Source organism: Lissotriton vulgaris, unplaced genomic scaffold (genome assembly GCF_964263255.1).
Source record: "Lissotriton vulgaris unplaced genomic scaffold, aLisVul1.2 SCAFFOLD_867, whole genome shotgun sequence".
In the NCBI taxonomy this organism is placed as follows: domain Eukaryota; kingdom Metazoa; phylum Chordata; class Amphibia; order Caudata; family Salamandridae; genus Lissotriton; species Lissotriton vulgaris.
In genome coordinates, this window is record NW_028249106.1 from 89365 (window position 1) to 113051 (window position 23687).

At 46.3% G+C, this 23687-nt stretch overlaps 1 protein-coding gene across 1 annotated transcript in view; it reads left to right on the plus strand.

Moving 5' to 3' along the window:
• PPP1R12A (protein phosphatase 1 regulatory subunit 12A) overlaps positions 1-23687 on the plus strand; it is a gene marked incomplete at its 5' end in the record, with an annotated part of 839509 nt that overhangs the window by 76170 nt on the left and 739652 nt on the right. Inside the window, 2 exons of the mRNA XM_086950257.1 lie at positions 19445-19589; positions 20568-20642. Coding sequence (XP_086806383.1) covers positions 19445-19589; positions 20568-20642 — 220 coding nt within the window. The remainder of the gene's footprint in view (positions 1-19444; positions 19590-20567; positions 20643-23687) is intronic.

Here is a 23687-nt window from a genome sequence, read left to right on the forward strand (position 1 = left end):
TAGTACTGAAAATGGGAATCTGTGAAAACAATTGATATAACTTTGTATGCCTTTCTTTTGCCTGCTCCATAGAGAGACCCATTTAAGACATATCTAATACTCGTACTTAAAAAACGCCCTCCTATTTGTCTAAATAAAACTAATCCATATCTCCGTTACTACTACGATCTTTTTAAAAAAAATGACTAGTTATTTCTGATGCGTTCCCCATTTCAACAGGCCATGGGTTACGCTGTCCTCACATCTAGTTTGTAAAGACCCGTGACTCAAAAGTGCAACTTATCTTCGAAACTGCAAGACCGTAGTTTGTCAAGAACCAAACCTTCAATCATACGTCTTTCCAGATAAACTCCCTGCTCAAGTTAAAAATGAATATAAAGGAAAATATCCATTAAAAACCACTGTTGCCCGTCGTTAGCCAAAGTGCTCTATGTTTCGGCCAGCAAACAACTACCTTCGAGACATAAAAAACCTCGGTCCCCATATTGAACGCCGTATTGCCACTTACCGGGATATAAAAATCTCCAAAAATAAGTGCACGTAGCATCACCTTTTCCGAATGGGAGTGTGGAACTATGCATTAGGCATGCCATTTATACGCCTCCGGAAACTGCTTTCTGCGCGTTACACCGCGTTCACATAATCCCATAGACGACGGACTCTAAACGCCAGCGTCATCTGCGTCATTGTGCATAAAAAGAAAGAACGGACTCCATACGGCAGTGAAACCTTGCCGCCAAATTTTAATGAGGAAAAGTAAACTATTATTAACCACCTATTAATAAACAACCGCGTGTATCCGACCTGCTAATTTCAAAAGATAATGAACATGTAAAGAACCAATGTGCACATTAGTGCTATAAATAAAAATATAAATTTTGTTTTTTTCCAACAAAACTTATACAACATAGTCCTAAATATTCATAATGCACCAGTCCCATCTACTTTATTAAACCTAAGAGACATATCTAATTCCCTAACGATGAACACTAATACACATTTCCATAAAATCAATAACAGGATACTCTATATATTTGCACCTAGAGAAAAGCTGGAAACTCACCTAAGTAATCATCCTTTCCCCCTCTTACCTGCTGTTCAATCCCTGCCTAATAGTGTTAAATACAGATATATACCATTGCTCACGTTTTGTGTTTATTTTCTAAGTTACCTTTTCTTTTATTTATTTATGTATGTTGGTGACTTTGAAGATCGGCATATATACAATGAACTGTCACCCTTTTATGAAAATATTTAGAATGGCATTGTTTTATTGACGATGTCTTTCTTATTTGGAACGGGTCCAGTGAACTGTTGACTGAGTTCCTTACTTGGTTAAATTTAGGAGATGAAAACTTGAGATTTACTGCTCATCAAAGTAAGGTTAGTGTAGATTAACTGGACATCACTATTAAGGCTGTGGGTGGGAAACTGTAGGTAGAATTATTTACATAGCCGATGGCCAAAAATACCCTTCTTCACTACTCCAGTTTCCACCCGAAATCTCAGCGGGACAATATCCCGTTTAGTCAGTTTCTCTGGTTAAGGAGAAATTGTACCAACCTGACAGACTTTTATGAACACCCCACTGTATTGAAAAATAAATTAGAAGACTGGGGTTAGCCCAAAAACCTCGTAAACCACTCTTTTAAGAGAGCTAGGTTTTATGATTGGGATGCCATGCTGAATAAAACTACCAGGGAACGCAATACATCAAGAGTAGTTTTTGTTAGCCAATTCAATAATTTTAGCAAAAAAAAAAAATTGTAAATATGAATTGGCATATTTTAAATGATCAGGAAGATGTGAGACTGGAAAAACCTTTATTTGATTTTAAGAGAAATGTAAACCTGCAGAATCGGTTAGTCCACACTTACAGAGAAGATACCAAGAATAGACAAAGAACTTTAGACAACACCATTGCTATAGGGAACACTCGCTGTGGCAATTGCCAGATGTGCAACCACTGTCTGATAACTAAAGAAATCACCCACAATGGGAGGACAGTGAGAGCACGGTGTGTAAGCAATTGCCGAAGTAAAAATGTCATCTATTATTTGCGGTGTCCCTGTGGGCTGGCCTATATTGGGGAAACCAGCTGCGAATTGAGGATCAGGCTAGCGGAACATACATCCGCAATTAAAACGAAGAAAATCAATGCTCTCCTGGTATCACATTATATTGAACAAGGACACAGGGAAACTGAGTTTGTTTGGTTTATTTTGGAAAAAGTGACCATAAATAAAAGAGGAGGTAACTTAGAAAATAAACGCAAACAACGTGAGCAATGGTATATATCTGTATTTAACACTATTAGGCAGGGATTGAACAGGAGGGAAGAGTGGGAAAGGTTGATTACTTAGGTGGGTTCCCAGCTTTTCTCTAGGTGCAAATATAGTATCCTGGTATTGATTGTATGGAGTTGTGTATTAGTGTTCATCGTTAGGGAATTAGATATATGTCTCTTAGGTTTAAAAGTAGATGGGACTGGTGCATTATGAATATTTAGGACTATGTTGTATGAGTTTTGTTGGAAAAACACAAAATTGTTATTTTTATCTATGGCACTAATGTGCACATTGGTTATTTACATGTTCATTATCTTTTGAAATGAGCATGTCGGATACACGCGGTTCTTTATTATTAGGTGGTTAATAATAGTTTACTTTTCCTCATTCCAATATGGCGGCAAGGTTTCACTGCCGTATGAGTCCGTTCTTTCTTTTTATGCACAATGACGCTGATGACGCTAGCGTTTAGAGTCCGTCGTCTATGGGATTATGTGAACACGTGTAACATGCAGAAAGCAGTTTCCGGAGGCGTATAAATGGCAAGCCTAATGCATAGTTCCACACTCGCATTCGAACAAGGTGATGCTACGTGCACGTATTTTTGGAGATTTTTATATCCCGGTAAGTGGCAATACGGCATTCAATATGGGGACCGAGGTTTTTTACGTCTCGAAGGTAGTAGTTTGCTGGCCAAAATATAGAGCACTTTGGCTAACAACGCGCAACAGTGGTTTTTTTTTTCACAACCAATTTTATTGAGCATAAGAGTATCAAGAATGTGGTATCTTCACACACCAAGATCACCACAACAGTATCAATGTAATGATGACATATACAGTAATTAATGAAGCAAGTGCCAATGAAGCTCAGCTTTAAAGATGCCCTAGCAGCCTACCCCAACCCCAACTACACCCCCACCCGTACCCAACACCCCCCCCCACCACACATGTACAGAAAGCAACACAAAGACGATGTACATAGAAGAAGCAGGTATAGCGCAACCAGGGCTTTGCCATTCGGGCCAGAAGTGTCACTGCGATCAAATGTCCTCCTCCTGCTCCGCCGGGGGTTCCAAGGACAGGCCACGGTAGTCGGCCCACCGCTTCCAGATCTTGAAATGTTTGCGTGGGCAGCCCCGCGCCTCAAAGACCGGTTTTTCAAGGCCCATGAAGTAGTCTAGCCCAGCCTTCCATGCAGACAGGGGGGGGGCCCTCACAGACTTCCATGCCCGAGCCAGGTCACGCTTGGCCACCACCAGGCCCAGGAGCAACAGATGGCGCTTATACATGTTGCCCCCAACCCCTTCCATGATATGCAGCAGGCCCAGCCGGTGGGTACGAGGAAGATCCCAGCCCAGGACCTCAACCAGGCAACTCCATACGCCCCTCCAGAATTCAGCCAGGCGACCACACCGTATGTAGCAGGGAGCCAGGCACTTCCCCACAGCGCAGGCACTCCGATGACGCAATCAAACCAGCCTTCCACAGACGTTGACGTGTATAATAGGCACGATGCAAGTATTTGAATTGTATCAGGCGGAGCCGAACCGCAACAGCGGTGCCGCGCGGGGACTCCAGCGCCTCCCTCCAATCGTCCTCATCTAGGGCGCCCACGTCTACCTCCCACGCCTCCCGAAGGGAGCTGAGAGTGGAGGAGCAGTGAATAACAAGTGACTGATAGATCCTAGAGACCTTCTTGTCTCCCAAGTCTCCCATAAACACTTTCGCCTCAAGTGGGCTGAACTCCGGCAGGGAGTAGAGACCGGCAATGCTCGGGGCAAGGGCATGCCGCAGCTGGAGGTAACGGAAGAACTGGGACTGAGGCATCTGGAACTCCACACGGAGTTCCTCAAAGGACTTGAGGGTGGCACCCGACACGACCTGGCCCAGTTGTGTAATTCCAATAGCCTCCCAACCCTCAAACTCGGCCAGGGCCGCCAGTTCCGGAAGCATGCCATTGTGCCACAGCGGCGTTTCAGCTGTTAATTTGCCCCACCAACCCATGCGGCGCAGAGACTGCCGCCACACTGCAAATACCACTTTAGTGACCGACGGCAACCCACGGCGTATACGAGCCGAATAGAGAATAGTGTGGAGCGTGCGATCTCCCATGAGAAGTCTCTCCAGGGCATAGGCCGGGTCACTCCTATCTCCATACCACCATTCATTGAGGACAAGCAGGTGCGACGCTTGGTAGTAGGAGAGGAGGTCGGATGTGGCCAAACCACCACAGTATGTGGACAGAAAGCACGTCCTCAAGGCCACCCTGGCTGCACCGCCATCCCACAGGAAGCGGCTCAGCACAGAGTTCACCTGGCGGAACCACTCCATGCCAATAGGGTGCGGGAAGTTTTGGAGTTGGTACAGCAGCCTCGGCAGCGCCACCATCTTAAAGATGGCCGACCTCCCAAAGATCGTGAGGGGCATCCTGGACCAAGTTTTAACATCTGTCTGGACCCGTTCCCACACCGGCAAGACACTGCGTGTCCAGGCCACGGCCCGCGAGGTCGAGAGGAAGACACCCAGATACTTCAGGCCATCCGTCGCCACACGCAATTCGGCGGCCCACGGGTCGGCAACCACTCCGCAACCCAAAATCCACAGGGTCGATTTAGTCAGATTAAGGTGAAGCCCAGAGACCTCGCCAAACCCCCGCATGATCTCCAAAACTCGGGGACCCGAGCGCCGCAGATCAGTGAGGAACAGGAGGACGTCGTCCGCATATAGTGCAATCCTATCTGCTAGGTTATCGTTTCAGACAAAGCCACGTAAATGGGCATCTGTTCGTATCCGCGACGCCAGGGGCTCCATGGCCAGGGCGAACAGGTAGGGGGACAGCGGGCAACCCTGTCGAGTACCACGTCCGATTTGAAAGCGCCCAGAGACCGCGCCGGCCACACGGACCGACGCCGTAACATTAGTGTATAGGAGACGAATATACGACAAGAAGACAGGCCCTAGATTGAGGCGGGCCAGCAAGGTGAACAAATACGCCCAACTTACCGAGTCAAAGGCTCGGTCCATGTCCGCAAGAAAAAGTGCGGCTTGTTCATCCCTAGCACCCATGGCGTCGATCGCCGCCTGCGCCCGCCGGATATTATGCCGGGTGGCCCTGCGCGGCATGAACCCGGCCTGGTCAGGGTGGACCAGGTCGGCAATGTGGGGCAGGAGGCGGTTCGCCAGGGCCTTCGCCAAGATCTTGGCCTCGATGTTGAGAAGGGAGATCGGCCTGTAAGAGTCGTGCCGGTCCGGCGCCCTGCCCGGCTTCAAAAATACCACTATCTCGGCATGACGCCAGTCTGGTGGCAGCTCGCCCCTGGTCCGCGCCGCCTCTAGGGCACTGCGAAAGTGGGGTCCCAACTGGACGTGGAACTTTTTATAAAATTCGCTAGGGTAACCGCTCGGGCCGGGCGCCTTCCCAGTATTCAACTGGCCAAGGGCCTCCCCAAGTTCCTCGGACGTAAGCGGGGCCTCCAAGGCAGTTCTAGTCTCATCAGGGACTGCCTGTGGGAGCAGGTCGTCCAGGTATGAGGCAATCTCGCCCTCCACCAAGGGGTCACGAGGAGCGTATTGTGCCTCGTAGTAGCGGGCAAAGCTAGCCGCCAGCAGACCCGGGTCGGTCATGACCGAGCCGTCTTCCGCCGTAAGACCGGGCAGCTCTAGGGGCTGGAAAGTCGCTTGGCAAAGCCTATGCAACATGGTGCAGGACTTATCGCCCCACTGGTACACCCTGCTGCGCGTGGCGAACCACGCCTGTCGGGCCTCCTCGTATAGGACCGAAGCATACGTCTGCTGGGCCTGCAGGAGCTGTCGCACGACGCCCTCGTCACCCCCGAGCCGACCACGCTGCTCCAGCTCCTCCACGCGGGCCGCGGCAGTCACAATGGCTTCCCGACGTTTCCGCCGAGCAGCCGCACACCAAGTTATATCAATGCCCCGGAGCGTAGGCTTCAGCGCCTCCCACACAACTATTGCATCGACACCCCCCACCAAGTTCTCGCGCCAGAAGTGATCGATCGCTTCGCGTAAATGCGTCACGTACTCCAGCCGCTGCAGCTGCCAGGCGGACATACGCCAGCGAAAAGGTTGTCGTTTAGAGGGGAGGGTCACGGTGGCCAGGACAGGGGAATGATCTGAGAGGCCTCTGGGGAGTATTGCGGCATCCCTGACACGACTCAGACAGGCACCCGGTACAAACAAATAATCGAGCCTCGAGAAGGACCCATGCACCGCCGATACATACGTGAAGGCCTGCACTGCGGGATGAAAATGCCGCCACACATCAATCCAGCCCAGACCACGCACAGTCGCACACAATCGGGTGGGAGCAGCCGCGGGGGGTGGGGGGGGGTCAGACACTACAGGAGCTCGCCTCAGGCGGTCTAGGCCCACATCCATGACCTCGTTCCAGTCGCCCCCCACCATGGTCAGGACCTCTGGGATTTCGTCCCACAGCGCGAACAGCCGCTCAGACAATGCCCACTGCAGGGGGGGAGGGGCGTATACACTTCCAAAGACCACCGGCTCGGAACCCAGCTGACCCTTAATAAAGACAAACCTGCCCTGAGGATCAATCCATTGCTTCTCATGAACATAAGCCACCCTACGGTGTACCAATATGGCCACCCCCGCGACCCCCTCGTAAAGCCAGCATGATAAACCTGTTGATAGCCAAACCTCTGAAGGCTAAGGGCCTTGGAGCCCAGCATGTGAGTCTCTTGGAGCAGGAGTACGTCCACCATCTCCCTCTTCCCCCACCGCAGCACAGCCCCACGCTTGATCTTATCCAGGATACCCCGCACATTCCATGTCACCACCCGCAGAGTCTTTGGAGGAGACATAGTCGCAGTATCAGCCATTATCGACACACAGTCCAGAATCCGGCCCCCCCTCCCACCCTGGTGCAACCCGCAAATCAACAAAAATCAAAGCCTCAGACACGTGTGGTCCCACCCCCCCAGCCCGCGAACTCAGCACCCCCCCCAACCCAGAACCCCCCCAACAATTGCAACACCAGAACTCTCCCCCACACCCACCACCCCAATACCTCAGAGAACGTTGAAGTATCTGTCGCGGCATGGAGAGACCCGGGTCCAAAACAGAGGACCCAGGGCCCGCCATACCAATGGATCCCAACAACCCCACTATGACACACACACCACCCCCCAAACAACACTCACATCTGTGAGGGTCTGAGGCCCACAAACAGTACCCCCGAGCCCCACTGCGTCCCCATGGCAATAACTGGAGTCTTCACATGGGAACCGACCGGCATATCAAGGACAGAATGAAACAGTCTCACCAGCCAAAGCAGAGCAGTTCAGTATTCAGCATACAAAGTGTGTGCAGTCCCTGCAATGTTCAGCTGCCCGCATCGGAGTGCTCCGAGTCCCTGGCACCACGCGACTGCGATGCACTGGCGGAAGCCGATCTCTTCTTGGAGCGAGACCTCCGATGGCGGCCCTTCCTGTTCGGGCGATCCGTCCGCTCCGGCGACGATCCCTGGGACCTGCCCGGGTCCAGCCCCGGCTGGGCGTGGGGCCTGAGTCGCACCGCTTCATCGGTCCAGCTGAACACCTCCTCCGGTGAATCGAAGAAATGGGTCCGAGATTGATATATCACCCGCAGGCGGGCCGGATACAGGAGCGAGTATTGGAGCTTGAGGCCCCTTAGCTTAGCCTTAGCGTCCATGAAGGATTGCCTCTGTTGCTGTACCATCTTCGTGTAGTCCGGGAAAATCATGATAGTATGATTCTCGAAGGCGAGTGAGCCCTTGTTCCTCGCCTCCCGCAGGATAACATCCCGGTCATGATAATTCAGCAGCCGAGCGATGACAGGTCGTGGGCGCTCGCCCTCCGGCGGCCGCTGGGTCAGAGCCCTGTGGGCCCTCTCAATCACGAAGCATGTAGACAGTGCCCCTTCGGGGAGCCAGCTTTCCAGCCACTCGGTTAAGAACCGCTCCATGCTGTCCTTCTCGCACCGCTCCGGAAAGCCAATGAAGCGGAGGTTGTTGCGCCGCGCGCGCCCTTCTGCATCCTCCACGCGGGCCGCCAGTGTCTTTTGGATGCTCTCCACCTCCGCCAATCGCTTCTTTAGGCCACCAATGTCCGCCTCGGTCGCCGTGATGCGGGTCTCAGCCCCAGCGATCCACTCCACCGCGTTGCGGAGGTCCTGGCGCAGGAGCGTGACATCCGCCCCAACCGCCCCAATTTTGGCATCAAGCATGTCTCGGGATTGGGTGATGGCCGCCAGAATAGCTGAATTGTCCGGCCAAGGGCCACCGCTGCCACCGGCCGCCCCGGCGCCACCACTCGGCCCAGTGAATTTATCGATGGGGCCATGTTTAGGCGGGCCACCTCCTCTGTCCCTGGTCATGGCACACGCTGGGCAGGGCGGACACCACCCCCGAACCGTCGGGCACTGTCACAAGTCCTGGATGGGACGGCCCAGATGAGGCCCCAGAGAGGAAAGCGAGCCGGCCGCCGAAATCAGGTGTCGCGAAAATCGAGGTCCCGGCGTCACCCAGGTGGGACAGGCCTCACCCGCACTCGTCACCACGAGCGGCCGTCCAAAGTACAGGAAGAAGCTGTGGCTCCGTGGTCTGTGGGCAGCCGTATCCAGCGGGCCGGGCCAGGAGAGGCAGATCGGATGCCACCACCGTCTGCCAGTCCGTCACCGGCCGCCTCGGGGCTCAAGGATCCCAGTCTCCAGGCTGTCGCGGGGCTACGCCTTGCCGTCACCGCTCGCTGGTCACACAGGGGAAGAGCCGATGAGTAGGAGCCAGTGGCACTGTCCCGATCTCCAGGCGATCGCAGCCAGAAAGACGAGCCAAGGGCGGCGTAGCTGATGCCACCCGCACCCGCCAGATCGCAACCGCCACCAGGCGTCGCGAAACTCGAGGACCCCGGTCTCCGGCCGGTCACCAGGCCGCACTTCACCGCCGCCTCCCTCCGATCACAGGAAGGGAAGAAATGCAGGATCGACACACCAAAGTAGACAGGAGACTTCGCCAGATCGAAAGCAAGCACTGGGTACCAACAGCGGGCTCGGGGGTCAGGATAAATGATCGAATTAAGTCCGGGCCGGCGGGAGCTCTACAAGGCTGCGACCGCCATCTTCGCCCGCCAAGCCACGCCCCCAGCAACAGTGGTTTTTAATGGATATTTTCCTTTATATTCGTTTTTAACTTGAGCAGGGAGTTTATCTGGGAAGACGTATGATTGTGAGTTTGGTTCTTGACAAACTGCAGTCTTGCGGTTTCGAAGATAAGGTGCCCTTTTGAGTCCCGGGCCTTTACAAACTAGATGTGAGGACAGAGTAGCCCATGGCCTGTTGAAATGGGGAACGCATCAGTAATAACTAGCATCATTTTTTGAAGAAGATCGTAGTAGTAACGGAGATATGGATTAGTTGTATTTAGACAAATAGGATGGCGTTTTTTTAAAATACGAGTATTAGATATGTCTTAAATGGGTCTCTCTATGGAGCAGGCAATGGAAAGGCATAAAAAGTTATATCAATTGTTTTCACAGATTCCCGTTTTCAGTACAAAGATATATTTGAAAACTGAAGGGAAGAGTTGCCTGGCCGCCTTTTGAGTATATGAAGAATATTGAGGCATCAAAAAGAACTACTAAGGTAAATTATATGCCTAATGGTAAAAGCATTGAGGAGATATTATCTATCAAACCCATGGTGTAACCATTAAGACTTAATACATGCCTTCTTTACATCATTTGTAGGACTAACCCGTGGAGGTTTCTTTTACCCGCTTTAGGTTTTAAAATTGAACATTCACCCTGGAAGGACATTGGAGTAGGATTATTTTGCGACCACCAAGTGTTCAAACTGTCTAGTTTTAATGTATGAGGTATGTGGTAGACTGGTCTTATCTTATCTTCATTAGGACAACTGATAGTCCCTATATTGACATTGATACCTATGTGGGTTATTTTATTATATTTTTTAGCTAGATTCCCGTATTGGTAACACATCTGCTACCATAAGGTCTGTTTGGTACTAGCAGGAGGCAACAGATAGTGAAGTCCCCCTGTCTTCGAATCCACATTCTTACATAACAGTGGGTTGAGAGGTATATATGACGTTTTTTTAGAAATGTGACAGGAATACCTGGAGTAAAAGGGATATGCTACAATTCCTTTGGATAAATACTTTTGAAAGAGTTTTGTATTAACTTTTCAGTGGCATTGGCTCTAAGCTGCATGTGAGCTTGAACTGTGTGTGGATACAGTGATGAGTATGTGTGAAATGTATAAAACACTGGTCTGTTTGAATAAAGGTAAGCCATTGGGTTTGTATATGGGTGATTTATTTAAAGGGGATGCTTTGATATCTTTTGAACTGTAGTGTTGCTGTTGTTTGTTGTTTAACTAAGTGCCATATCCACATATACATATATATATATATATATATTATATATATATATATATATATATATATATATATATATATATATATATATATATATATATAAAACACAAAGAGTTGCCTCCAAAAGACGAAGCCTGCTCACAGCGTGCAAAACCATTTATTTCAAGGATTTCCATCGGCCTGGCTCAGCACACAAGTAATATGCCAGACGCGTTTCGGATGGAGCACGCCCTTGATCACTGGCGCATAGACACAAACAGCAAGAGCAGACCACCTGTGCACTGAAATATCCCGCCTCAGTGGGCGTGTGCTTGGAAGTATTCTGGTCTGTGTAGTCCGCTCACAGTAAAGCCACAGTGGGCGCCATCCAGTCCTGCAAAATGTTAGTATTGCCCCAGTGGGTATGTGCAGCATAGTCAGGTTTAGGACATTATAAATCCTCGAAATGAACACGCTGTTTCTGTAGTGCCTCATAGTGTTCCGCACTACAAACCCGCATGATGTGTAGTGAGGCTCCGTCACGGCAGGGCATGCCGTTACATCTTAAACACAAAGAGTTGCCTCCAAAAGACGAAGCCTGCTCACAGCGTGCAAAACCATTTATTTCAAGGATTTCCATCGGCCTGGCTCAGCACACAAGTAGAATGCCAGACGCGTTTCGGGCGGAGCACGCCCTTGATCACTGGCGCATAGACACAAACAGCAAGTGCAGACCACCTGTGCACTGAAATATACTCTCTAATATATAATCTCCTCTTTATATAGATGTTAGAATCCTTGGACACATTTTTATAAGAAAGCCTGAAGTAGATGGTTTGGACCAGTTACTACCACTGAAACGCGTTGCCTTTGGTCATTTTGTATTTATTTGTCATGTTTTTTTTTGTGATGCTTTTACATGAAATGTTTACATATATATGTGATGTTTTTAAATGTAAATTAAACATTAATGTTGCTTGATTATAATGATGAACTGTGAAACAGTCATCCTCTTGATGTGCTTTACAAAGTAATTTTTAACATTTAATTATGATTGTGCCACACTTTGTTTTTATATGTTAGTTTGATATAAAATAGAGCTTTTTTATGCATTCACTCAGTGAATAAAACATTTATATACTACTCTTTGGCATTTTTAACCGTTTATATACGAGTGAGGTGTGATTGAGGTTTGAGTACCGTTGAATGCTATTGAGGAGTCCCAAAGGGAATTTTCTTTGACTTGGTGTCAGTATTGTGTCTTGTCCCTTTGGTTTGGAGGACCACTCTACTACTTTTTGGTAAGTACAAATTGTCCTGTTCTATGGTTTTTAATGATTTAACCGAAAGGATGTGGATGTTCTGCATGTAGGAGTTTGTAGTAGGATGCAAAGGTTTCTGCTGTGCTCTTGGCATTAGAGATCGAGGTACCCTCATCATCTTTTATGTTCAGGATCATGTTTGTCATTGTTTCGTTAGTGGCCAGCCAGTATATCAGTTGACCGGACGTAACGCTGACTAATTTATTCTGCTTTGCACACCCATCCACAGGTCAAGCTGTGTCTGGCATCAAATCCTTCATCTTGACTCTAGTGATCGTATGAGGGGAATCAAATTGGAGTTCAGTGCCTGACGTTCTAGGACTTTGGTCTCCAGAATCACCTTATTGGCGTCATGTTTCCTTTTCTGAAATCTGACGTGCCGTGGCCCTTCCTCTAATTATCACTTGGAACGCATCCCAAACCATGGAGGCTTATTGGACTGATGGTTTATTAATTTCAAAGTTTTCTTCAGTGCCTTGCCTTAATGGTGCCATCCGGTCTCATTTTATAAACCAGGAGCTAAAGGGCCAAGCACCTTTCGGTTTTGACCCAGTAGCATATAATACCAGCATCAGTGGGGAATGATCCGATATGCCCTTGAGAGGGCAGCCATGTTTGCTACGTCCTGGATGTCTAGTGCCAACAATAAGGAGTTGGGATTCGAAAAATCATAAAAATTTTACTAGACCTGCAGGGCTAGTAATTTGAATAATCTACTCGACCTAATTGTAATGTATTTGACCCATAAACTGGTCTCAAATTGTGTGATCGTATCCAAATATTTTATTTTATGGAGCTGCCTTTTTCTTCATTATCACATAGGAGAACACGTTTAAATATGTAAGATCAGCATATCTGCTGTACAAAAAAACCTCTTTGATTTAATAGACAAAGGCTTTTGCTTTATGTATAATACGAATCAGTCCCATATTAGGGTACACATGACCCCTGACTTGCTTTTTAGTTCACTAATACGATTGTCATCATGGCGGGGCAGGAATATTTCATTTTTAAAAGCTCACTTTTAATAAATGTATTACTTAAAGCATGATGTGGTAGTGCACTGTTGTATACAGACAGCACGTTTCCTATTAAAATTGCATTGTCGGACAGTTCACTTTACAAACTCCTCAGAGGAAAAAAAGTAAATGTAAGAAGACAAACTGACTTTTGACCTCTCTCTTAAGGCAGAGCAAAAGTGACAAAATATTAACAAGATTTAAAGGCATCTTTATCGCTCATTCACTTGTGGTTGAAAAGAACACCTGTTGATTGATAGCTCGCAAGGACGAGTCAGCAGGCCCTAAATATAGCTCGCCCTGATTAAATCTGACTCACCATAGCGAGAGGGCATGTAGAGTTCTCGAGGCCTGGTAGTAGTCTAGCTGGCAGAGCACGTTAAGTCAAGTTGAGTGGAAAGTAAGTCTACTCATCCCCACACAACATACAATGGGGGAAAAAGGGAGGGGTTGTTAACCTTGCTAATTCCTCATTCTGGGCATGGGGTAAAATCAGGCCTATTTTGGACACCTGCCCACTTAATGCCTCCCCCCGGAAGGATAAATTAAAAATGTTCACGCTGGCCTAGATCCTATCTGCTCTGGGCCCGGGTGACTTCCATTGGACCTGCAAATGCATATTTTCATATACCCATCCTGCAGTCCCACAGTTGTTACCTGAGGTTCAAAGGAGGCCAGCTTGCTGTGCTCCCTTTTGGCCTGATTATTGCGAGTTGGATGTTAGCAAATGTTCTACAAAGTAATTGCGACCCATCTTTGGAGGTCGGGATGTCTGTGTTCCCCCTAACTTGACAAATTACTTTTGGAAGATGGATTGAAGACCGTTGTAGAGCACCTATGAATGATGGTGAGCCTCTGGTCATGGTTTGGGCTCTCAATCAGCTGAAGTACCACCTGACTCCTTCGCCGAGGCTTCCATTCATTAGGGCAATCCTGGACACAGTGAAGTTCAGGGTTTTCTCCACAGCAACGAGTTCAGAACAGGCTTCTGGCTTGGTCCTGGATAACGGGGAGATTGCCTCTGAGGCTTCTTGACCTCTAAGCTTCTTGCGTCCTCATCAGCTATATCATGTGACCTATGCTACTCTGGAATATAAGTTCCAGTGGACCCGGCTCTAAGCAAATTTGGCCCATGCCACCCTGGGCTCGGTGGAGACAGCTTGAGATTTGAAGTAGTGGCTGCTCGAATACCTCCAAATTGGAATTCTGGGGAGTATAACAAAATATTTTTGAGAAATGGTTTACCCAATCTGCAACTGGTACAATTGCCTCTAGCTTGGTTGATTAATCCCCTAACAAGGTAGCGGAATTTACGACCTGCCAGAATGCACAAGAGTCTTTCGCCATACACCAAATGTTAGTCTTCCGAAGCTTTTTCTTTTAATTCCAGCTTCCTTTTTGCCATAGTTTCTTTATACGATTTCCTAGGCTTTTACTACCTCCTCTCTATCCCTCGGGTGTAAACTAAAAGCATGCATCAACAATCTGTGCGCCGCGGAACAGGCACTTTTTAACCATCTAGGGGTTTCAGTTGTTCTCCTGGAGCATTTTGTTAGCTTGGCTTGCATATATTTATTTAACAAAGTCAAAGCGTGTATGACTTTGGCATACTCTTTTAGAGCTACCTCAGAGCTACCTCAATTTGTTCCTGTTTATTTACCGTAATATCTCTCAAGCCTCCTTATCGATTTTCCCCCACTTTTTGTTAAACACCTAATGTGTTATACTCAATCTTAGATTGTGGTTCTTTTCCTGCCTGTTTCCCCAGAATTCTATGTAGGGACCATGATATGGGGTTATGATCACTTCACTCCCTTTTAAAAGTGCTTTAAGATTTGTAGTAATTAATATATGGTAGATTTTTGAGTTTGAACGTGCTCCACATACGCTGGGATTTGCAAATCCCTAGTTGAATCATACTCCTGTGCAAATATCAAGTCTTCAGCTATAACAACTCTATTTAAGGAATCCCCATAGATTGTGCTTGAAATGTTTAAGGGACGGATCGACTTCATTACAGATAACACATAAGTCAACACATTAGGCTCAGAAACTTGTATATCAAAAACTCCTATCCAGATAATTTGGAGTTCCTTTCCATGATCATGTTGTATCTGACTTATAGCATTCTCCAGCCCATCTATGACCTTACTTAATGTATAATCTGATATATTATTATAAAGATTAATCAACAATAGTTCAAAGGGCTTTAGGAAAGTTATTAACAACAAATGATAAAAAGGTGTTAAGAGGAGGTATTTTGTCTTTGTCATCCAGTGTTACCGTGATAAAAGGAGCCCGACCTCCCTTTGCGAGCCGATGGCTGGTAACCAAATAAGAGACATACCCATCAATATGGGGTGCGTCATTGAGCCAAGTCTCTTGACAACACATTATAGTATATTCTTCTACCAACATACTTCCATCTTTTGATTTTCTAACTTAGTGTGCAAACCTGCCACACTCCATGAGATAACACTTAAAGTCTTTGTCTGAATAGACCCGAGATTCATATCGTCTTGGATGGGGTGCAGATATTGATTGGAGTTTTTGTTAGAAGTAATATCACCTGAAAACACAACATAAATAAAGCACAGGCTCAGATACTCAAAGCACTAAAATACTATGTTCATAGTTGAACTCGCAAATTCCATATGGAGAGCTGCTCCTGATGCTGGTCTCCATGTACCTTCCTTGGAAAAATCAAATTTCTACAGAGCTCTTTGCAGCGGAGAGCTCCGTAAAGGGGACTGGAACCAAATGTGCAATTGCATATTAAAGTCGTTTTTAGCAAAACCCCTTCACACCCTGTAGAAGCATTATGCCCACTCTAAGCTGAATTGAATATAAGGCCCTACCTAAGATGGAAATCCAAATGTGAGAAGTTTATAAATGCTCACAGATGTAGTAGTTTGTTTACAACACAAGCCCAGCTCCATTTCAGCGCACACTCCAGAAACACCCTCCCTCTGTGTAAGCTCTCCATACCGTCCGTCATTATCCTGCCCTCCTGCAGGCTTAAACTATAAATGCTACTGCTTTATGTTTCAGCAAGGCGCCCAGTTTCCACAACTTCAGGTGCAGCCTCTTTGCTTTCGCTTGTCGCTGCGCGATCCCTCTGCTCTCCTCACTTCGGTCTTTTCTCGGCGTCCCTTCCCCTTCCCGGGCCCACTTTTCCTGCTGTCCAGCTCCGCAGGCTCGATGCTTCTCCGGCCATTGACACGCCCCAGTCTACATAGAGAGCGGCTCTTCCCCCGCCTTTCAATACCGCTCTCTCTGCTCTGCCTCCCCCTCTCTTCCAAACAGTTACCAGGCTCCAGCCTGCGTCAACCTCACAGCTCACCTCAACAAGCACTGACATAGCCAATAGGTCTCGCATTTGGGACCTTATAAGTGTTTAGCCATGCAAGTTGGTGTTGTTGCCCCAGGGATATTCTGCTACATAACTAAATACTTATAGGGTCCAAAAAGAGAGACCTATTGGCTATGCCAATGCTTGTTTTTGTTGTTGTTGCTGTTTTGTTTAAGTTGCCAGATCTACAATAGCTGGACATGGTTTTTGTTAACAGTTCTTTGCATCAAATGAACTTATTTTCATTGCTCTGAATGTTGTTTCCATTCTCATTGTAGGAAGCAGTCATTCCCGTGGGTGTGGGGGCTGACTAGCTGTGTGCATGTGCCGAAAGTTGCAAATGAGAAAAAGCCTGGTGCAGGCGCCATTTACAAGTGTTGAGTGAGTGAGCCCCAGGAAGCATGACTCACTCACACAGGAGTTAATGCACTGCACCTGCATACTCAGCATGGTTTTTAGGAAACTCGACCCACTCCCTCCCAGGCATCAAACACATATTTACCAAGAAACTCTGAGAAGAACCTGCCTGCTGCACTGACTGCTTGTGTTGTGTGTGCCTAGTGAAAGTGTGCACTGACGGCTGGTGGTGTGTGTGCCTGGTGGAAGCGTGCACTGACAGCTTTTGGTGTGTGTGCCTGGTGGAAGCGTGCACTGACGGCTGGTGGTGTGTGTGCCTGGTGAAAGCGTGCACGGACGGCTGGTGGTGTGTGCCTGGTGGAAGCATGCACCGACGGCTGGTAGTGTGTGACGGCTGGTAGTGTGTGTGCATGGTGAAAGTGTGCACTCATGGCTGGTGGTGTGTGTGCGCCTGGTGGAAGTGTGCACTGATGGCTGGTGGTGTGTGCCTGGTGGAAGCGTGCACTGACGGCTGGTGGTGTGTGTGCCTGGTGGAAGCGTTCACTGACGGCTGGTGTTGTGTGTGCCTGGTGGAAGCGTGCACTGAAGGCTGGTGTTGTGTGTGCCTGGTGAAAGCGTGCACGGACGACTGATGGTGTGTGTGCCTGGTGAAAGCAGGAGCATTCACAGTGATAGAAGACACAAATGAAACTGACGAAGAGGAGGGGGAGAAGGGAGGGGGAGTGCGAGCACGAGCAGAGGAGCATGATTCACAGCTAGAAGACACAGATAAAGCTGACCAGGAGGGAAGGGGAAAAGGGACTGGGGGTAGTGCAAGCAGAGGAGCCTGATTACAACAATAAAAACACAGATGGCAGCTGTGCTCGTGCACGAGCTCGTGAACACAAGCTGTAGGCCAGCAAAAGCCTCTTGTGGCACTTTTAAAAGACACTTACTAAATGTCTTGAAGAGAGAGCGCATGCGCTGTCTCAGGCGAGACCTAGTAAGCTGCAAATGACCTTATTACCCCTCACTTGTACCTCCAGCAAATGCCCTTCCTCGTCTACCAGGATGATTAGTTATTAGCATGCGAGTTAATTATTACTATTTTGTTCCAAAATAGATGTATAAAATACCAAATGCTTTACAGGTACCGGGTTTTTGTCTTTATCTGTTGCCATTTCCTTTCCCTTAGCTGGGCAGACTGTGTTTAATATAATTTAATAAATCGGTTGTGATGCCCAAAGCGCTGGGGGAGGATTAGCATAGTAATCTTGTTCTGATAGATAATACAATTAGCTGAAATATTCATCAGTACATGCAGCACTAGTAGCCAGCTGCAGTGCTTTGTATCACTTTCTAAATAACAAAGTTCTAAATCGACATTAAAAGAAAGAATTGCCATCAACAACTAAGGTGAAAAAAAATGCGATCAAATGTGACTCACAAGACTGGAACAAATAAGGGAAAATGTAATATTTGATGGTGCCCACTGGTATCGTTTCATCCAGGACTTGCCGTTGCATTTGGACTAGCCCCTAGATTATGTCTCTGAAGGGACGAGGCGGGGAGTTAACTGCAGCCCCTGCTCTTGTGCTCTTCAGGGCACCTGCCTTCAGGGCACGGGCTGCCAGCAAGCATCGATCCTTCAGTGCCACTGCATGAGCCACAGACACGTCTCAAAGCCCCCCTCAGTCTGTCTACCTCCCTATCTCTCTTACCAAATATCTGTCCTCCTTTCCATCTATGTGTCTCACTGTCCCGTCTGTCTGTCTACAAATATGTCTGTCTTAAGGGCACAAATTGAAGATTGGAACACAGAAGTCCAGCACCAGTCGTTACAACATATTGTGGCCTCAGGATTGTGATAACAACTCGGTGCAGTAGGCCTGGGATGTGACCTACATGCATCCCATAAAGGCGGTGTGCAGACCACTACAAACAATTCAACACATGGCCCTGCACTCGAGAATCACAAGTAAATAGTTTGTGAAGGAAATTATTTTCCATAGTTTGAAACAAAGAGAAATATAGGTGGATAGCTTCCCAAATGAAAGAGCAAAGGATCGTAATTTTGATTGTAGAAAACAATGTCTTTATTCTTTTAATCCATAAACAATTTCTTTAAAATACAGACGCCTAATGGACTAGACTGCCAACGAATTTCGTCCCCCATGGGACTTGTTCAGGGCTTAAAAAGTCCGTAATTTTCTGTAAGTTGTCACTCTTATGTAAATATTCAGATCAAAAAGAGAGTAAATGAATATGCACAAACTTGGGAGGAAACATTTCCCAGAGGTCAAGGAGCAATGAGTCCACTCTTTGCCTCTGAAAGAAGGAGCTTGTTTCTTCTGTTTTATTGGACTTGGGTTTTGTTTTATCACTCTGGAGTTTGACAGACCCCAAGTCAGGTGCTTGATACATTTTTCCAGCTATGATGTAGTAATCTGCCAATGGAACCATGCGGTCTGTCTGGTCGTCAGTTACTGCTGGACTGGTGGCACTACTTTTGTCAGTACCAGCCTTTATTGAGAGGCCTGCTGCTCTTATGTATAAAAGTGCCCGCCTTAACGTCGTGGTAACTGCTGCTACTTGCCCACTGCAGTGCGTGTGTGTCATAAACTCCAGAGTGATTATGCAAAACTAAGCTTTAATTTGTTTACAACATTTTGTGAGAGCCTATAGTACAAAAAATAATGCCTTTTGTATGTTTCTCACATTTGTATGTTTTTCTACTGCTTACTACCCTTTGTAGGATTTTAATTCAGGCAGGCTATGATATAAACATCAAAGATTTTGATGGCTGGACACCGCTTCATGCTGCTGCACACTGGGGTAAAGAAGAAGCATGTCGAATTTTAGTGGAGAACTTGTGTGAAATGGAAACCGTTAATAAAGTGGTGAGTACTAACTTTTTTTTTTGATTTATAGTTTTTCTAATTTGTCAGTATGACACATTTAAGGAACTTTTCGCTGCTGCCTTGACTAATGCTGTCAAGAAATAGTTTTTGCTCTACCAGACGCAGTACAGTGCATCGTTCAAATTGCTGTTGAGGAGTAGGTGGTTTATTATATTACGCACTCTGCTTTAGCCCCAGCATTATTGCGGAAAAAGTTACAAGTTGGCTGAATTTTCTGTCCAAAACTGATTGCAGTGTAAATCTCTGCTACACAAAAAGAACATAGCAATATTTGAGGTTTTCAAGCTTTAGCATTCTTCTATTTCTGGGTAGGTCCCGTTTCTTAAGCTATATTTTTGGATGATGTATGGCTATGCTCGCTCACCAACGATGAAACCTTCCTGTGCTCTGCATGTGGTTGCTGCCAGACTAGCTCTTAACCTAGCTTTGAAAGATTCCTGAGCTAAGCTCGCTTGAAGTTCAGTTCAACTTCTTTGTGAAGGTTCTAAAAAGATAATGGTTACAGGTTTCGAGAATTTGGAGTCACCGTGGCTGTCCTTGCACTGTCTAGAACAGAAGAACAGTTCATATTTTGTTGATAGCTGTTTTTAATTTAGAGTGGTGCAGACCGCGCAGTGCTCATAGGTGCAGTGATGCGAACAATAAAATATGATACATATATACACACAGATACAAGGGATGTTCTCTAAATATTTTTTTTTTACAAGTGTACAAAGTCTACTACTTCATGAAAAGTCTGCAGAGGATCAAGAGGAATTGGCTCTTGATGGTTTTCTTTGTAAAGGCGCATTATGTATTTGGCACCATAAAGCAGAGGATGGTGGCTGTCGAGGTCAAAATGGAATATGTTCAGTCTCAAATGATTAAAGCTCAAACACCTCATCATCTGGTTAAAAAAAATCTTTTTTAACCTCTGTTGCAATTCTGTTATTCTTACATTATTGTATTTTTTTGTAGGGCCAGACTGCTTTTGATGTAGCAGATGAAGACATTCTAGGATATCTGGAAGAATTACAAAAAAAGCAGAACCTTGTAAGACTTAAATCTGCATTATTTTTTGTATACTGCACAATTGTAGAGTAACTTATCACTTTAACTATGGATTAGGAATTCCAGTAATTTATTCTTGCTAATGTATATCTTTCCATGAACCTCTGTACTGAAGTGTTTTAGCGAGCTTTTCAAATGGGTATTAACTGATATTAGAGAAAACAAAAGAGAGAGTAAGGGATTGTGTCCACTTGTGATGGACGAGGAATACTCCTGTTCCCCTGGTCTCGGATATTGAAAAACAAATGAAGGAGTATCACCCAATGTGTAAGTTGAAGGTTTTCCAAAATTGGAATAATTATTCCTTTTCTAAAAACCCCTCACTCACCACCTAGTGGTGACATGCTTCATCATCGGGGTCCACCCTGGTTGCCTAGCGTCACCAGGGTGTGCTTCGACACCTGTAATACAGTGGAGCAGAATGTGGGGTGTAAGTGCAAAAAGGTGTTAAAAATTGTCCTGGTTTAACTTTGTAAGAATGAATTTTATTGAAAAGCAACTGGACAATGATAAAATAATAAAAGTGAGATACTGGAAGGGGAGTTACGACCTACGTATCTCAATATGTGTTCATAGTGCGTTGGTCAACATGTTTCAACCGTTAGGGAAGATTCCCGGTATTCCTCAGGACCAAGGAGATGGATGGTATGAGCCCCCTAAAAGACCCACCCTATCCTAAATCCTTAAAAGACCAGTGGTAAGGTGTAGCAAAGGTGGGGTGCTCTCAAAAATGAGGAGCATAGATACAAAAACCTGTGGGGAGAGAAAATAAAATAGAAGGGCATCAGGCGCAAATTGTCCTTACTAGCCTGTTACGTCGTGCAGACTCTCAGTGCATACATACTGCATGCCACAGTGGTGTTTGGAAAAGCTTCAAACGTGAGCGCTTATCATTAGGGCTAGGATAGTATTGTATCAAAGTCTATAGGTGTGTGCAGCAGTGGAGAAGTGTGGCTCAGTGGTTAGAGGCGGCAGACCCGGAAGCTGAGAGCGGCCGTGGACCAGGGTTCGATTCCCGACGCGGCAGGGTCTCGGGCTCAAAATTCCACGGACTCGATAATTCTCGCGCCGGTGCCTACTCAACTCACGGGGTCACACTCTGCGACTCTGGGCAATAGCTTGCTTAATCTCCACTACGGCCCCTCGCGGCGGGATGCCTGGCTTTCACCTTGTGGATACCCTGCCGGGGTATCTCACAGGGGAATACCAGGACGGGTTCCCTAAGCAAGCGCCCTGAGACCTTCGGGTGATTTGTGCGCTATATAAAATCAATTACATTACATTACATTTTTTACATTTGCATGCAATATCGCGATGTTTATTGCCATATTTCAGAAGTATGCGGAATTGCGAGGTTTCTTCGCTGCTACATTCATATGCGCATTATTTTAAGGCTGGGGCCACAATAAGGTAGCCCTCCGTGATTATTACATCATCATAAGACATACAAGACTCACAAACATGTAACATGGAGATGGTCACAGATACTGCATGGCATGTGGCAGGCTTACTTGTGAGATTATCCTATTAAACTTCGGCGGCAGGGGGTAGGTGCTTCAAGCGGTACAACGTACAAAGGAACAAATCAACTATAAACATTTGATCCATGTATTATCACAGTTAATTACAATGCATTGTTTGTTTTTCCCGTAAGACACAATTGATTTATCCATGCCACACAATGAATTGCTTTTGCCAAATATGCATCTAACTATGTTTGTAAGATATAATTTACCCCACTATATGTTAACATGGTATACAGAATTAGATTTTTTGTTTACGATTTTACGCCAGTGAAATTGCCTGATGTAAAAATTGCGTCCTGGTGAGACGTCATGTGTATATGTACGCAGCGTAATGGCGGCTGCCTGTTACTGACGAAGGCGTACTGCCGAAAGGCGTCTGAACCTGTAATTTGTGTGCAATAAAATCCTTCTTGGATTTGACCCCCGCGAGTGCAGTTTTTCTGTTCGTGCTGAATTATATATATATATATATATATATATATATATTGCACTGACCGTGAACAAGCGACAGTTGGTTGCGAAACGCGTTGGTATTTTGTATTGCTGGAGTAATAACAATTGAATAAACAAGATCGGGAAAGGAAATTTGTGCTCACTTATTCCTTTGAAAGAGGGATTTGTGGAATACATTGAAGCGGGGCTCTGCTTGGAAGTCAAAGCACCGGTGGAAAGAGCGGCATTGGACTGCAAAATCGAGCCAAGGCTGTGGATTTATGCAGCGGTCCTGGTGAACGCCAACCTTGTGAAAACAATGAAATCGTACAGCGGCTGTTTGGAGAAACGTGCACGACCCGGCGGATCTACATCGCAGGTAAGCACGGTGGAGTGTCACGGAATATCCTAGAACTGCGTGAACGATTAGTTGTGAGAGAGAAGTTTAAGGTTTGGCTACATTGCGAAAGCTAGAGACAATTCGATTGTACTGGAATTTAATAAACTGCAATTCTGTTGGAAATCCACATAGCGGATTAATATTTGGACAGTAACCACATTGTAAATTGTCTAAAATCCCTACTCAGCGAATCCCCATCAAACATCGTAAGGGTTCGCATTATCAAAACGCCACAACATTTGTTAAAAACACGGCCTCCAGCATAAAGGATAACTATAAGTCTAAGGAATGGATAAACGAGATGCAGAGAGAACGGAACTACTGGATTCTCTTTTCTTTGAACAAAGGACAACTTTGACAAATAAGAACAAAAACAAAGATGATAACCAAAAATCAGCCACTAAAAGTAAACTCAAATTGTGGGAAAAACTGAGTAAGAAGGAAATTAATAAATGGTGGGAACTAATAACATTAAAGAAATATGTGGAAGTTCAAAGAGTCCCCAGAGGTTTAAGAATCTCCTTGATGCCAAGTCAACAGGACGTGTCAGACGACTTACTGCATGAATGGGGAGAATATGTTTAGAGTCCTCATTAGGTCTAATCAAAATTCTAATTAAACATCTGGAAATTGCTTTGTCAAAAATCAAAGAGGAACTGGCGGAGTTAG